Here is a 16,737-nt window from a genome sequence, read left to right on the forward strand (position 1 = left end):
CAAGCTTGTTCACTCCATGCTGAGACCACATCCTTCCTGCTCCTACTGGACTGTGACCATTATAAACGCATCAGGTTTCCTCTTGGGCTGTTTCTGAGGCTGTCGTCTGGGTGAGTCCTGCTCTGTGGAGCTGTATGACTGGAAGGGTCTGGGGAGAAATGAGGAGAGGATGTTGAGGGCCAGAATTGTCTTGGTTAATACACTAAGGATTTCTTCTGACAGCTTCCAAGTCTGTCCTTCAACAATGATTCTGGAAATTCCTTTTATGTTTCTCATTATTGGGCTCTGTGCATGTATGCAAGTGTATGTGTGTGTGTAAGGGCAGGGGGTGAGGGAAGGAGTGTACAGCTTACACCCACAACTGCAGCAGATTTGCCAAACACCCTCCCCCCCCACCCCCAAGGAGTGGATGTGTATGAGGAAATAAATGTCCTGGACACCAAGGGACACAGGAGGTAAAAGTCAGAATAGGGTGCATGAGACTTAGGGATAGGGGTAACAGAGGAGAGGTAGAGTCCTGGTGTGGATGGAAAGACTGATGGAGGGGGACCTGGGAAGGTCTGTAAAACTGATGGATCCATCTGGACATGCCCCACCTCCCTTTTGAATGCATAAGGAATGGACTTGGTGGTTTTGTGGAGCCAAAAGTGAGAGGCAAGATGAAGGTACAAGGAGAGGTGAGCATGCTTCAGTTGTCTTGCACACTCACTGCGGTCACATTAAATTCCCACATGCACTGTTCCACAGCTCCATAGGCCCTCTCTCTCCTGTTAACATCATTTGTGTCTTTGGGTCGGTGTGCTTTCCCAAATTCAGTAATGTGAGGGGATCGATCCCAAACAAAGCCAATGTATTCGATAATCCAAAATATGGGAGACACAGGACAGAGAAAGACACAGCAGCTGACCTCTACTCTTTGTGAAACCGAAGTCTATGTAGGAAAACAGATCATGAACTCTGTAACAAGACGCTGTGTGTGGTAAATGCTGGGAAAGTGTTTTTTGCCTTTTAACCATCTATTTTATTGTCTTTGATTTTGTTTGTTGGTGTTTGACTAAGGAACTTAGGTAAGTGGTGGATGAAAGTAGTATTTAGGGACATAAGTTCAGAAATCAGTGACCCTGATCTAAATTCTGGGTTTGAACCCTCCCTCCCCCTTTTTTTGAAACCCTGGGAAACTCACTTAATTTCTCCTAAGACTCAGTTCCTCTTCCATAAAGTGGGTCTAGACCTATGTGTACCTCCTAGGGCTTTGCAAGAGTTAAGAAAACGCATTAGTGCAGAGTCCGCCCATGAGAGGTTCTAAGTAACCATTAGCTCTAACAATGACTATGATTGTGAATGTTGCCAGGAGACCTCAAGGAGGTGTCATGTGTTTATCATTCCCCCTATGCACCCCAAATGTCATGTCATTTGTTTCTATCTATCAATATATGGATGGAAGTGCAGTTGAAGACCTCCCCTTCTCTGTGCATGTCTGTCTTCTCCTTTCTCTGTCTAGCCATGTGCTGCTCTATTACCATTATACTTACTCACTTCCTGGGTCAAAACAGAAACAGGGAACCAGAGCCTTTCAGTTGGAAGGAAAAGAAAAGGCATATTTTCCATTCTGTCATTTTACAGATGAAGAAACAGAAGCTGAGGAAGAGTTTGTCCTAGACCACAGCCCAGGAATCAGTAAGAACAAAGTTCTCCCCGTGGTATGTTGAGGTGACATTGTGAAGCGGTTTGGGCATATAGTACTGTGGACATGATTGCATTTGTAGGTTTAACTACTGTTTCTCTCCATAGGGACACCATTATTCCATGGCCCAGGACACACCCCAGAGTCAAGCCAACAGGAAAACGTTGTGGTGGGTATTTGGGTCACTTTTCAAAACTAAAGATGGCATCTCATTAAAGTTCAGTTTTATATATATATATATATATTTTTTTTTCCTTTGTATTGTGGGTTTTTCATAGTTTTGTTCTCTCTAAAGAGGATAGACTTTTTAGAAGACTCTCCTTACATGTGCACTGTTTTCACCATCCAGCTTCCTGGTGTAGATCTCTATGCAAGGACCCTGAGAAAAGCCACAGCTGAACATGGCTAGTGTCCGTTGCAAGCTGGCCCATTACCTGGAGGATCTGGAGGATGCAGACTTTAAGAAGTTCAAGATGCACTTACAAGACTATCCTTCTCAGAAGGGGTGCAGACCACTCCCTCGGAGTCAGACAGAGAAAGCCGACCACATGGATCTGGCCACTCTGATGATTGACTTCAATGGTGAGGAGAAGGCATGGGCCATGGCAGTGTGGATTTTTGCTGCAATCAACAGGAGAGACCTTTATGAGAAAGCTAAGAGGGATGCGCCAGAGTGGGGTGAGTGGAAGGAAGACAGCATATTTTTAAAATCGTAATAAAATACATATAAGATAAAATTACCTTTTAAACCATTTCTAAGCATATGTGTCAGCAGTGTTAAGCACATTCATGCTGTGCAATCAATCTCTACAACTTTTCTTCATCTTGCAAAACCCTGTGCCCATAAAACAACGATTCCCCTTTTTCCCTCTCCTCAGCCTCTGGAACCACCACCTTCTGTCTCTATGAATTTAACTACTCTTGGTACTTCTTATAAACCACATGATAAAGTATTTGTCTATTTGTGTCTGGCTTACTTTATGTAGTATAAAGTCCTTGAGCCGCTTCCATGTTGTCACATATGACATGATTTCAGTCATTTTTAAGGTAGAATAATATCTTGTGGTTTGTGCATGCCACATTTTGTTCATTTATTTATCCTTCAGTGGAAATTCAGATTGCTTCTAGTTTATTGTGAATAATGATGCTAGGAACATGAGGGTACAAACCTCTTTGAGACCCCGCTTTCAGTTCTTTTGACTATATGTTCAGAAGTAGTATTATTGTATTATATAGTGACTCTAGGTTTCATTTTTTGAGGAACCATCATAATGTTTTCTATAGTGGCTGCCCCATTTTGCACTTCCATCAACAGTGTACAAGGGCTCTAATTTTTCGACATCCCCACTAACATTTATTTTATTTTATTTTTGTTTTGATACTAGTTATTCAAATGGGTGTGAGGTGATATCTCATTGTGGTTTTGGTTTGCATTTCCCTATTGACTACTGATACCGAATGACTTTTCATGTGCTTGTTCACCATTTGTTTATCTTTGGAGAAATGTCTGTTCAACTTTTCCCCATATTTTAATTGGGTTATTTGTTTTTTTGTTGTTGACTTTTAAGCGATCTTTATATATCCTGGATACTAACACTCTCGGATATATGATTCGCAAATATTTTCTCCCATTTCATGGATTACCATTTCATCTCTTTTTTTTAATATTTTATTAATTTGACAGAGAGAAATCACAACTAGGCAGAGAGGCAGGCAGAGAGAGAGGAGGAAGCAGGCTCCCCGTGGAGCAGAGAGCCTGATGTGGGGCTCGATCCCAGGACCCTGGGATCATGACCTGAGCCGAAGGCAGAGGCTTTAACCCACTGAGCCACCCAGGTGCCCCACCGTTTCATCGTTTCATCTCCTGATGGTATCTTTTGATGCAAAGAAGTTAGTATGTTTGTTTTTTGATAATGCCTTTGATCATCTTGGCTTTATCCTCTGTTTTCTTCTCATGATAGTGCTATGAGAAGTTGGAGGAAAACAGTTTTCTTTTTTCTAGTTTCTTTAAAAATGAAACTAGAATGAAATGAAATGAAATTTTCTTTAAAAATGAAACTAGGGCTTATCTACCCCTAGGACTGTGGAGATGTTGGGAGTGAAGTTTTTATTCTTTCTGGCTTGGTGTTCAGATCACGGGAAGAGCACAAGCAAGGACTCAGAGGAATCTAGAAAATCACCAAATGGTGATGTTGAACTAGTGGAAAAGAGGAATAAAAATGAATCAGCAGATTAGGAGAAGCATGGTGAGCGGAGCAGCAATATGGGTGAAATGAGGGAGAGAAACATGACATGGAGGCATGAGGCAAGGGTGCATGGTAGGAGGATATTATAAACAAATTGCATATAATAACACAATTATAATTGTGTCAGTACTTGTATGCTCACTAACCGAATTTAAATGTAATAATCACAGTTACAGAGTGAGTTTACTAGGCAGTTTTTATGGATTTTCATCATTCCTCATAAAAACACCACAAAACTGGCATTTTGCCTTTTTTTTTTTTTTGTAGTCTGTACACGCCAATGTAGGACTTGAACTCACAACCTCTAGATCAAGAGTTTCATGGCCTACCAACTACACCAGCCAGGCACCTTCAGGCCGCACTTTAGAAAGAACTTTCAATTTCATTACTAAATGAAGTACACCAGTCATGAAAAGACAAATGCAGTATGATTCTGTTTGTAATAGGTACTAGAGTAGATAAATTTATAGACAAGAAGCGGTTGCCAGGGGTTGTCGAGTACAGACTGCGGAATTTTTAATGGCTATAGAATTTCAGTTTTGCAAATAAAAGATAATTCTGGAGCTCAACCAGTCACGTAAAGTGAGCCAGAAGGAGGTTTTGGTTGTTTGAGGCTCTCTTTCAGTCAGAGCCAAGGCCTAGGTTCAATGCTGGGTGTGTCTTTGGCTGGAGTCTGGCTCTTAACCACTATGCTGTTTTGGCTTCTGTAACTGGGCTATGAGATGGAAAAATTATACCTAGTAAGAAGTCTGTTTGTCTTTTGCTGAGGAGGACCATATTATAGGGTAAGGCTTTAGATAAGAATTAAGTCATGATTTTGGCTTCAGTTAATGTTTAGATTTTGTTTTGTAGTTGGGATCACCAATAGCTTTTGCATTCAGACTGAGTAGACACCTACCAGGAATCCTTTATGTTGATCTTGGGTTCATCTCCCAAATATTTCCCCTGGTGCTTAGCACTCGTTCTTTTGTACCTCAGTTTCTCCAGTGAAGTGCCTCCTCTTTAAGATGTATAATTTAGTGACTGTTTAGATCTATGGTTCTTAACTGTAGATGCATGTTGGAGCTTTCAAAATATAATGGTGCATGTGCACCCGAATGTTTATAGCAGCAACGTCCACAATAGCCAAACTATGGAAAGAACCTAGATGTCCATCAACAGATGAATGGATAAAGAAGGAGTGGTATATATACACAATGGAATACTATGCAGCCATCAAAAGAAATGAAATCTTGCCATTTGCGACGACGTGGATGGAACTAGAGGGTATCATGCTTAGTGAAATAAGTCAATCGGAGAAAGACAACTATCATATGATCTCCCTGATATGAGGAAGTGGAGATGCAACATGGGGGGTTTGGGGTTAGGAAAAGAATAAATGAAACAAGATAGGATCGGGAGGGAGACAAACCGTAGGTGACTCTTAATCTCAAAAGAAACTGAGGGTTGCTGGGGGGAGGGGGGGAGGGAGAGGGTGGTGGGGTTATGGACACTGGGGAGGGTATGTGCTATGGTGAGTGCTGTGAAGTGTGTAAACCTGGCAATTCACAGACCTGTACCCCGGGGATAAAAATACATTATATGTTTATAAAAAAATAAAAAAAATATAATGGTGTTGGTCACCACCTTGGATAGACTGAAAAATATTTACTGGGGGTGGAGCTTTTTTAAAGCTTCCTAGGTGAATTTCAAGTCAGTAGGGATTATGAACCACTGAGTTAGACAAACCAGCTTGACAATTCTATCTTGAAGACCCAGAATGTGTGTATGATTAATTTCAGGCATTTGGGGGCAGGGGAGGAGGAGAATCCTGCTGGCCCATAGCCATTTTGGGGATATTTAGATATTCAGTGTGGGGATGGCCTCAAAACCAGGGCACCAACGGAGGTTTGCCAAAAACAAAGGATAGGAGAAAGTTTTGCCTGTCTCACGTGTTTGCTGATTGATTTCTGAGCCTGGGAGAGATCCTGAGACTGGATACTGTGGGGACACAATGCTAACTGGGTAAGTGATAGTGACATCCATTGTTTTGAAATTAGGAGTGCACAAATGCCACAAACTGGATGTTCAACTGTACACCTGTCATCTGCGGCTCAAAGCTATGTTTTTGTTTGCAAGATGTCTGGGATAGGTGACTTTGAGCTGCGCTGGGTGTTGAGTACTGGGTCTCAATTACATCACCTTATTCAGGAGTCCTGATTTTTAACTATGTATTTCTTCATCTTTCTTTTTTTTTTTTTTTTTTTTCTTCCAGATAATGTACATGTGGTATGCCGGGAAGAAAGCCTTGAAGAAGAGTGGATGGGTTTATTGGGGTACCTAACCAGAATCTCTATTTGTAAAAAAAGGAAGGGTAAGCAATGGGGGAGTGCTTCCTATTGCATTTGGAAACCCAGTTTTGGAAGCTGGGAAGCCTGATCATTCCATATGTTCCTTCTCCTTGGTGAGCAAAGGCCCATTTCAGGAAATCCACTAGAGCTGAAAAACAGATCAGTGTTCACACAGCTCCTTGTAGTCCTAGAACCAAGTGGAGGTGATTGAGTGTCTCAGGTTCTAAAAGGTATGGGCTGCAGACTACCTAAAGGAATAAAACTGAATAAGAAGGATTTTCTGGCAAGTGACAGTGCTTATGGCACTTTGTTGTTCTCCTGCTCAACTGTGTATAGGAAGATTTTGACATCCTAGATTTTCTGGGGCTGTCCATACCCACGCAGTGAAGAGAATCTGCATCTCCCTTTCTTTAGCTCTTGTCATCACTCCCTCTGGACTACAGATCCTTGTTGATAGCTCATGTATGCTTGGACATCTCCCAAACTCTACCTTTCTGTCTTTACCCCAGATTACTGTAAGAAGTACAAAAAACACGTGAGGAGCAGATTCCAGTGTATTAAAGACAGGAATGCCCGTCTAGGTGAGAGTGTGAACCTCAACAAACGCTACACCAGGCTGCGTCTTGTCAAAGAACACCAGAGCCAGCAGGAGAGGGAGCATGAGCTCCTGGCCATTGGTAGGACTTCAGCCAGGACGCTGGACAGCCCTGTGAGTTCCCTGAATATGGAATTGCTGTTTGAGCCTGATGACCAACACTCAGAGCCTGTTCACACAGTGGTATTCCAGGGAGCGGCAGGCATTGGGAAAACAATACTGGCCAGGAAGATCATGTTGGACTGGGCATCAGAGAAAATTTACCAGGACAGGTTTGACTATTTGTTTTATATCCACTGTCGGGAGGTAAGCCTTGGGACACGGAGAAGCCTGGGGGACCTGATCGTCAGCTGCTGCCCTGACCCAAACCCACCCATATATAAGATTGTGAGCAAGCCTTCCAGGATTCTCTTCCTCATGGATGGCTTCGATGAGCTGCAGGGTGCCTTTGATGAGCACACAGAGACTCTATGCACAAACTGGCAGAAGGTTGAGCGGGGAGACATTCTCCTGAGCAGCCTCATCAGAAAGAGGCTACTTCCTGAGGCCTCTTTACTCATCACCACAAGACCTGTGGCTCTGGAGAAACTGCAGCATTTGCTGGACCGTCCCCGTCATGTGGAGATCCTGGGTTTCTCAGAGGCCAAAAGAAAGGAATATTTCTTTAAGTATTTTTCAGATGAGCAACAAGCCACAGAGGCCTTCAGGCTGATTCAGGAGAATGAGATCCTCTTCACCATGTGCTTTATCCCCTTGGTCTGCTGGATTGTATGCACTGGGTTGAAGCAGCAGATGGACAGTGGCAAGAGTCTTGCCCAGACATCCAAGACCACCACTGCTGTGTATGTCTTCTTCCTCTCCAGTTTGTTGCAGTCTCACAGAGAGAACCAGAAGCACCAAGTCTCTGCCAACATCCGGGGTCTCTGCTCATTGGCTGCAGATGGAATCTGGAATCAGAAAATCCTGTTTGAAGAGTGTGACCTTAGGAATCATGGACTTCAGAGGGCTGATGTGTCTGCTTTCTTGAGGATGAACCTATTCCAAAAAGAAGTGGACTGTGAGAAATTCTACAGCTTCATTCACATGACTTTCCAGGAGTTCTTTGCTGCCATGTACTACCTGCTGGAAGAGGAGGAACAGGGAGGGTTGAGGAACCTGCCATGGAGAAGTTCCAAGCTTCCCAACCGAGATGTGACTGTCCTTCTTGAAAACTATGGCAAATTTGAAAAGGGATATCTGATCTTTGTTGTCCGTTTCCTCTTTGGCCTTGTAAACCAGGAGAGAACCTCTTACTTGGAGAAAAAACTGAGTTGCAAGATCTCGCAGCATATCAGGCTGGGACTGCTAAAATGGATTGAAGAGAAAGCCAAGGCCAAGAATCTTCAGATCCAGCCCAGCCAGCTGGAATTGTTCTACTGTTTGTATGAGATGCAAGAGGAGGATTTTGTGCAAAAAGCCATGGGCCATTTCCCCAAAATTGAGATCAGTCTCTCCACCAGAATGGACCATGTGGTTTCTTCCTTCTGTATTGAGAACTGCCACAGCATGGAATCACTTTCCCTGAGGCTGCCTCATAACTCCTCAAAGGAGGAGGAAGATGAGGAGGAAGAAGGGGAAATGCAGCACTCTGAGGTGGATCACTGTGTCTGTCTAGATCCTCATGTTGCCTGTACTCACCGGTAAGGTGATTTGCCTTCAGGCAAGTAGAATGGTAGGGCTGCCCTCCGCCATCTAGCAACTTTCTCTGGGCATTTGTTCTTTCTGCCTGCTTCTCAACTGTCTTTACAATACGGTTGCCACAACTACATAATAATACCACCACACCCCCATTTCTACCAGACTCCTTCAGTGGCAGAGATGGACAAGTAGAGGAAAGGGAGGTGGATAAACAGATGAGGAGAAAAGCCAACAAAGAAAATAAGCGAGTGTTTGGTAGATGCCAACTCAGTGCAAGGTATTATGTGGGTTAGAGAGTTGAAAAAAAATGTTGTAAACTCAAATTGCTTGCAGTCCACCTGGGGCTCTAGTGTATAGTATTCAGTTAACACACAAGGAGCCAAACAACCCCAGTGACTGTCCCAGGAACACAGAGGACAGAAGGCCTTTAGTTCTGGGTGCTGGGGGGAGGTTTATCAGAAGAGTAAGTTTTGAGCCTGCCTTGAAGGACCAGGAGGATGTGGGTGAGTGCAGGAGAAGTTAAAGGGATTTTGGCAGTAGAGTCTGGTGTCTGAGGAACAGTATACATAGGAAACTATGCCAAGGGACATGGCTTCATTGGAACAGATATAATGAGAGAAAATTGAGGGACTTAGGGCTGGGAAGGAGAGGGTACTTTTAAGCTCCTGCACTGGGTTTACAACCAGGAAGTCACCAACAGCTCCCTCTTTGGGGTCTGTTCAGTAAGGTAGGAGATTGGAGGCGAGTTGCTGTGTTGGGACAGCAAAGCAGTTCAGTTAACTGACCTCTGAAGTCCCTGCTTGGGAACTGCCACAGCTACGGTGGGAGGTGGGAGGGTGGATACTCTGTGAAAGCTTGGGTTTAACCTGCACAAAAAGCACTTGATACAGGATAAAATTAAGGAGAAAGGGGACTGGCCTTCCACCAAGAATAATGAATTTTCAGCTCCCTCTTTCATCCTTGGCATCACTAGCAGGATGATCTTTTAATTTCTCATTTGGTCATCCAGGACCACTTGCTGGGGCTTCAGTGGTGATGAAGACCCGGGCCCTGCTCATAGCAACTTAAGGTTCAATTGTGGGGATAGCTGGGAAATAAGGACAGAGAGTAGGGAGGATGGGCTATGGCAAGAACACATACAAAATGCACCAGAAACACATGGTGGGGAGCCCTTGAACAGCTGTACTCTGACACATGGAGTATGAGAAACCTGAGTGTGGGCAAGGGGCAGCTCAAACAGAGGGAACAGTGGGTTCAGAGGGCAGAGGCTGGGGAAACAAGTATGTCCTTGTGATGGCAAATGATTCAGAATACTAGAGAGGGTGATAGAAAGGAAATGAGGGAAGGAAGCACATCTGTCTCCTAGGGCCCTAAAAACTATGTTGGAAAGACACCTGACCAAGATTACAGAGCTATAAAGAAGGCTGGCAGAGACTCGAATTAAAACTCCTGATGAAAAGCCTGATGCCCATTTGATTGGGTGGCAGCTACCTTCTTCTGAGGGCAGGAGCTTGCTTTGTGTGTTCCAGAACCTTCTGAAGACCAGCAGCATGGATATCCACCCCATGCTGTCAGAAGTGCAGAATTGCAGGCCCAGTCTTAGAAACACAGAGCCAGAATCTGTATTCTAACAAGGACTGCATGTTGGAACCACGTGGAAGTCTTCAAACTATTGATATACTTGGTCCTGCCTCAGAGATTCTGACTTTAGTCGTATGGTATGGCCTGCCTGGCCTCAAGACTTTTGAGAGCATTGGTGATGCTCTTATGCAGCCAATGTGAGATCTGGATCTCACAGTGTAGTCTCCGGAGATCACTTAACAGAAAACAAGGCCATGGGCAGGACAGCTGTCTGATGACAGAGGGAGGAGAAAGACATCTGAGGGAGGTCCTGGAGGGTGTGCCAAGGCAGCCAGTCACAGACTCATGCTGTTTCCATAATAAGGTATGCAGGACAGTCTTACCAGGACCCCCTGGTCTTTGTCATTCCTTAGTAGGCAATCTTTGGTTCTGTGAGTCAGTTCTTAATCCTTGGGAGGTCTTTGAACTGGTGCCATACACTCCTGATTTTCTTTTCTTTCTTCCTTCCCTACAATTTCTAGGTTGGTGAATTGTCATGTCACTCTCAGCCTCTGGCAGGGGCTTTTCTCAGTCCTGAGCACTAACTCACTGAACCTCACTGAACTGAACCTCAGTGACAATGCTCTGGGGGATCCAGGGGTACAGGTGTTATGCGAGATGCTCCAGCGACCTGGCTGTAATATTCGGAGACTGTGGTAAGAAACTGTGTGTGTGTGTGTGTGTGTGTGTGTGTTCATGTGTTCATGCATATCTGTGAGTGACACAGAGAGCAGAATGGAGAAAGACCTCAGGGTCCAGATCAGTGGTTTGTTAGTTTTCTAGGACTGCTGTAACAAAGTACTAGAGACTAAGAAGCTTGAACCATAGAAATTCATATTCTCATAGTCCTGGAGTCTGGAAGTCCAAGCTGAAGGTGTCAGCAGGACTGGTTTCTCCTGAAGCCTCTCTTTTTGGCTTGTAGGTGGTGGTCTTCTCCCTAAGTCTTCATGTGGTCTCTGTGTTCATGTCTGATTTCCTAAAGGATACCAGTTGTGTTGGATTGGGGCCTGTCTTCATGACCTCATTTAAGGGTTTAAAACCTGATCTCCAAATATAGTCACAATTCTGAAATCCTAGGGATTAAGACTTCAACATATGATTTTTTTTTTTGGAGGAGTGGACAGTTCAGCCTGTAACAAGTAGGAGCATAAAATGGATTGGAGGTCAGTTGTTTAGAAAGTTTCAAATGGGGAAGAATGAAGGGGAACTGAAAGTAAGCTATTCTTGGTGATAGGACAAAAAGTGCATGGCCTTCAATATATTCTGTTTCCTCACTGGCCATCATCACGGCTGAGAATTGGAGAGTTTCATCATATACAATGTCTACCTGGGCTGGACCCCATCAAAACATTTTGTATAGGTTGAAATGTCACAGAGAATCTCTTTCAGCTTTCTTAATAAAGAGTGCTTGCTCTGGACTCACACTGCGACTCAGACTCACATTCCCCAAGACAAGACATGAGTGTCTGGGCCATCCCACAAACCGTCTTCCATCACACATCTGCATTTTTGATGAGCTACATAGGCAGCACTAAAGCCCATCACTCCAGGGTGTTTTCATACATCCCTTTCTTGATCATTATACCCACCCCAACATCACTTTATCAATTTTATCTCCTATACAAACCAGTAGCCCAGGCCCAGTAACCATGACTGTTTGCCATGATATTGCAATACAGTTCAAGATCATGGGACAGGATTTATGTTCATCTTTCCACTGTCCCTACAATGTCTGAACAAGTGTCTTAGCACACATCAGTGCTCAAAAATACATACTGAGTGACTACTGACTGTCTGGTTTTCCCACATCCACCTTTAACACCTACCTGTTCTCTATACAGCACCAACCTATTCTCCATATAGAAGTCAGAGGGTTATTTAGAAGATTCTACTTTAATTATGTCATTCCCTTGCTCGAATGCTTTCTCTTTGTTCTTTTGATAAATTACAAATCCTCCTCCTGCCTTCAAGGCTCTGGCTGGTTTTGGCTTCTTGCCTTCTCTATCCGGTGCCAGTCTTCCCACTATCCTGGCAGGTGCCCCGAGTGATTCCATAGAGTGAGACACAAATAGGGAGACATGGGTGATAATGAGATATTTTGCAAGTAAACAGAGGTTTGGTCATGCATTTAGCTCTAGTTGGTGTGAAGATAGGGGTATAAAGGAAGATGTTTAACAGGCTCTAGGATGGTGAGGTATTCATCTGGAAAGAAGAATGTTGTTCTTGCTCCTCTGACACAGGGACTCCTAGTTGTTGTTGTTGATGATGGTGAAGATGGTGTCTTTGTGTGTGTGTGTGTCTGTGTGTGTGGGGGGGGGAGTTGTAAACCAATCAAGAAACAGAGCTTCCTGCTATCTTGGTGTAGGTGGAGGGCTGGGATTTAATCATTAAGCAGAACAATGGAGACAAGATTGACAGGGAAGTAGATGAGTAAAAAGCCCCAGAGAGATCAGTGTCCACCTGAGGGATTTTCACAATGAAGAACATGTGATACAGAGGTGGAACACTATAGACTTACCTCCTTTTGCATTTATAAAACAGGGACATGCCTGTAAACATTGTAGAGCTGACCAGTATTTATGGAGGGAGTTCACTGACACACTCAGTGGTTGTGGTCTCAGGCTACGAGCTCATAAGCTTGGGAGCTAACTGCACAATAAGTCTCAGCCCGCATATAGGTGTTCTGGAAAGATCATACTCTCACCTAACTTCTTTCCTTAAAATTTTCCCTTTGTAACACGAGACTACAAATCGCCCTGTTTGGTGCTGAAAACTAGCATAGATCAGAAGGCAGTGTCAGAGAAGCAGCCTGTGTTCTGATGCTTTCTGCTTCTGTACTTGGCATGAAGGTTGGGGCGGTGTTGCCTTTCCCATCACTGCTGCTTCAACATCTCCTCAGTCCTGAGCAGCAACCAGAAGCTGATGGAATTGGATCTGAGCCACAACACCCTGGAAGACTCTGGAATTAGACTTCTTTGTGTGGGGCTGAGACATCTATTCTGCAATCTGAAGAAACTTTGGTGAGTCTGAGCTATTTTCCTTTAGGAAACATGAGCTGTGGCTTCGGGGATCTATGATGCGCTAGCATGAGTTTTAGCATGAGAATAGCCTTTACTGCTCAGAAGATTTCCAGGTGTTTATCAGTAACTCATTCAGTTAGTGTTTGTTGTGGGAAGAGCCATATACTAAGTCTTAGAAAGGAACTTAAGTAATCAAACGAATCATGCTCACTTTTAAGGTATTTACAGTGGAGCTGAGAAAATACAACCAGTGTAATGCATTGCTCTAGGGGAGTTTTGGGACTTTATGACAAGCTCTTGGTCTCCACACAAAACAGGGAAAGAGGTGTTAACACACTTGATATTTTATGAAGCCTTTCACTAAATGTTCCTGGGAGACTTAAATTTTGAATAAGAGAAAGCACTTGAAAATGGTAGGGCCAATTCACACCCATTAGGATGGCTATTATAAAAAAAAAAAAAAACCAAAACAGAACAAAACACAAGTGTAGGGGAGGAGAAATTGGAACCATCATAATTGCTGGTGGGAATGCAAAATAGTATAGCTAGTATGTCAATTCCTCAAAGTGGGCATAGAATTACCATATGATCCAGCAACTTCACTTCCAGGTATATAAAAAGCAGTGCAATCAGGCATCCAAACCTGTATTTGTACACTTGTGTCCATAGCACCCTTATTCACAATAGCCAGAAAGTAGAAACAACTCAAATGCCCATGGATGAATGAATGGATTAAACATGTGATAAGGGGGTGGGGTTGGGGGTAGAAGAATGTGGTAGATATATGCATACAACCTTCAGGAGAATTCGGACACATGCTGCAACATGGATGCATCTTGAAACCATTATACTAATTAAAATAAGCCATACTCAAAAGGGCAGATATGTGTGATTCCACTTACAGGAATGACCTAAAATAATCAAATTCATAGAGGCAAAAAGTAGAATAGTGGGTCCTGGGGGTTGGGGGAGAGAGGAGTGAGGAGTTAGTGTTCAGTATGTACTAAGTTCCAGTTTGGAAAGATGAAAAACTTCTGGTGGTCACAGTTACACAACAACAAGAAGTACTTAAATGCTACTGAATTGTACACTTAAGGATTACAATGGTAAATTTATGTTATGTATATTTTACCACAATAAAAAAAAGTGTAGGGAGCTGATAAGATGGAGTATTGGCATGGACTTGGAAGGTGTTTACTTGCTATTACACCAAACAAAAGGAAATAAACAGTTAATATACAGTTTGGACACTCTTCCCGGGTGCGGAAAGAACTAGAAGCAGCATTGGAGCAAGTGCTTCTGTGACTCACAGACAGTGAGGTGAGAGAAATGTATGACATTCTGCCATCTTTATGGAAGGTTGGTCAGTTGCTGTCTCACATCAGCATGCTGTGAGGACCTTGCCTCTGTCCTGAGCACCAATCAGTCCCTGACCAGACTCTACTTGGGGGAAAATGCCCTGGGAGATGCAGGAGTTGGAATTCTATGTGAAAAAGCAAAGCATCCACAATGTAAGCTGCAGAAACTGGGGTAAGTCTTCATTGGTATCTCAGCAGAAATCAGTTTCTCTTCAGGGATGTATTGTTTGGGAAACATGGATGAGGGTTGCTCTAGAGTAGGATGATCAGACAGAATTGAGGGTAGAGAATGGAGGAGACAGTATATGAAGTGGTTGGAATACTAGATACTACTTTCTATTAGTAAGGTATTTGTGACTATAGAACTGAAAGAAACCTTAGGGATTGCTCAGCTCAATCCCCCACTGAGGGAAACCATTGTTTCTCAGACATTCACATGGATAGTCACTGGTTTCATGTGTGGACTCTTCCAAGCACACCAGCCATTGCTGCACATGTGGCCATTGCAGTAGGAGAGAGTTCTTATTTCTACATGACACCTTTGGTTTCTGTGGGTTGGTCCTTGTTCTGCTACCCACGGCTCTGCTGAGAGGTATTGATCTCAGTTCCCCAGAGACAACACTCACATTCTACGCCTTCGCCTCTCTTGCTTGGACATCTCTAAATTCTCAAGAAGGATATTGCTTCACGCCTTCACCTACATAGTCACGTTGTCCTAGGCAAGGGTTGTTCTGTTCATGTCCCTATTTGAAGTACATCGCCCAGACCTGAACCTGACACTCCTAAAGATGTATGGTGGAATTTTCACCTCCTGTGGCAGGGCCCTATAACTGTCACAGAGGGAACCTCTGATTTCCTTGTGTTTCTGGCAGTCACATCAGATCACAAGTTCATATTGGAATTCTGCAATAAATAATAACATGAAATTCTGGTGTGTTTTCTAATATTAACAACCAAATCTCTGCAGACTTCCAGCTGGGTGCCATACAACTCAATTCAGTTTTGACACTATCTACTCAGAGGTTAAGGACCTAGTCCTACATGTTCCCACACTGGCAGTATCAGATATCAACACAAGTAGTGGCACAGGTTACTTGCACTTCTTTCTGACTCAGTTATGACCTGGGGGTTTTTACACCCCCCTCCTCAGGTTTTAGAGTTTGCGAGGACCCCTCACAGAAATCAGGTAAACACAACTTACATTTACATTTATTATAAAAGATATTATAAAAAATACAAATAAACAGTGATACAGGGTGAAGTCGAGAAGGGTCCGGAGCACAGGGACACTTGTCCCCATGTAGTTGGGGCATTTCACCCTCCCAGCAATGGATGCATTCACCAACCCATAAGGTCACCAAATCTCATTGTTTAAGAGATTTTGTAGAGTTTGATCAGCCTTCCTCCTTTCTGCTTCCTCAAGGTTGGTGGATGGGCTGAAAGTTCTACCTCACCAACCGCCTGATCATTCTGGTGACCAGCCCCATCTCAAGGCTATCTGTGGGACCCACCTTCAGTCACCTCTTTACTATAAACTTACCTGTGATCAGAAGGGGCTCTTTTAAATAGGAAAAGAGACTGTTTCACTTAGGACATTCCAAAGGTTTTAGTAGCTCTGTGCAGGAACTGGGGACAAAGACTAAATGTTTTTCTCATTATGACACACAAAATATCTACTGATAATCATGTACTTAAACATGTATCATGGGTCTTCCATGATCATTTTACATGGATTATCTCAGCTGACCTCATAAAAATTATGCCAAGTAGATATTAGTGTCTCTAACTCAAATCGGAAAAAATGAGGCCAAGAGAGCTTAAGACCTTTTCCCAAGGACACTTGGATAGAAGGCAGTGGAACCCATGAAGACACAGCCCAGTGTAACCCCCTGCTTGTTCCCTTAACACTAGTGCAATACTGAGTCATGATGTCTTGCTGTCAGGCTTTCTAGGGGGCATCTACATCCCTGTCTGGGCCTCACAATCTTATCTTTTTTTGGACAGATTGCTTAGGCATTTTTAAATTGTGATTCTGTCAATGTTACCTCTACCTCCAACAAACAAACTGTAAATGTCTTCATTGACATTACTGATATAAATACCAACCATATCAGCACCAAGACAAAATATAACAGAAAGGGTCTTTTTTTTTTTTTAAGATTTTATTTATTCATTTTGACAGAGAGAGATCACAAGCAGGCAGAGAG

At 43.4% G+C, this 16,737-nt stretch overlaps 1 protein-coding gene across 1 annotated transcript in view; it reads left to right on the forward strand.

The window, feature by feature from the left end:
• Positions 1 to 1,652: 1,652 nt before the first annotated feature.
• The window catches only part of NLRP3 (NLR family pyrin domain containing 3), a 50,065-nt gene continuing 34,980 nt past the window's right edge, over positions 1,653 to 16,737 (forward strand). Inside the window, exons 1-8 of the mRNA XM_046000166.1 lie at positions 1,653 to 1,700; positions 1,792 to 1,853; positions 2,034 to 2,362; positions 6,185 to 6,283; positions 6,770 to 8,534; positions 10,635 to 10,808; positions 13,002 to 13,172; positions 14,532 to 14,702. Of these exons, the coding sequence (XP_045856122.1) occupies positions 2,086 to 2,362; positions 6,185 to 6,283; positions 6,770 to 8,534; positions 10,635 to 10,808; positions 13,002 to 13,172; positions 14,532 to 14,702 (2,657 nt within the window). The 5' untranslated portion in view covers positions 1,653 to 1,700; positions 1,792 to 1,853; positions 2,034 to 2,085. The remainder of the gene's footprint in view (positions 1,701 to 1,791; positions 1,854 to 2,033; positions 2,363 to 6,184; positions 6,284 to 6,769; positions 8,535 to 10,634; positions 10,809 to 13,001; positions 13,173 to 14,531; positions 14,703 to 16,737) is intronic.

This window comes from Meles meles, chromosome 3 (assembly GCF_922984935.1).
Source record: "Meles meles chromosome 3, mMelMel3.1 paternal haplotype, whole genome shotgun sequence".
Lineage (NCBI taxonomy): Eukaryota > Metazoa > Chordata > Mammalia > Carnivora > Mustelidae > Meles > Meles meles.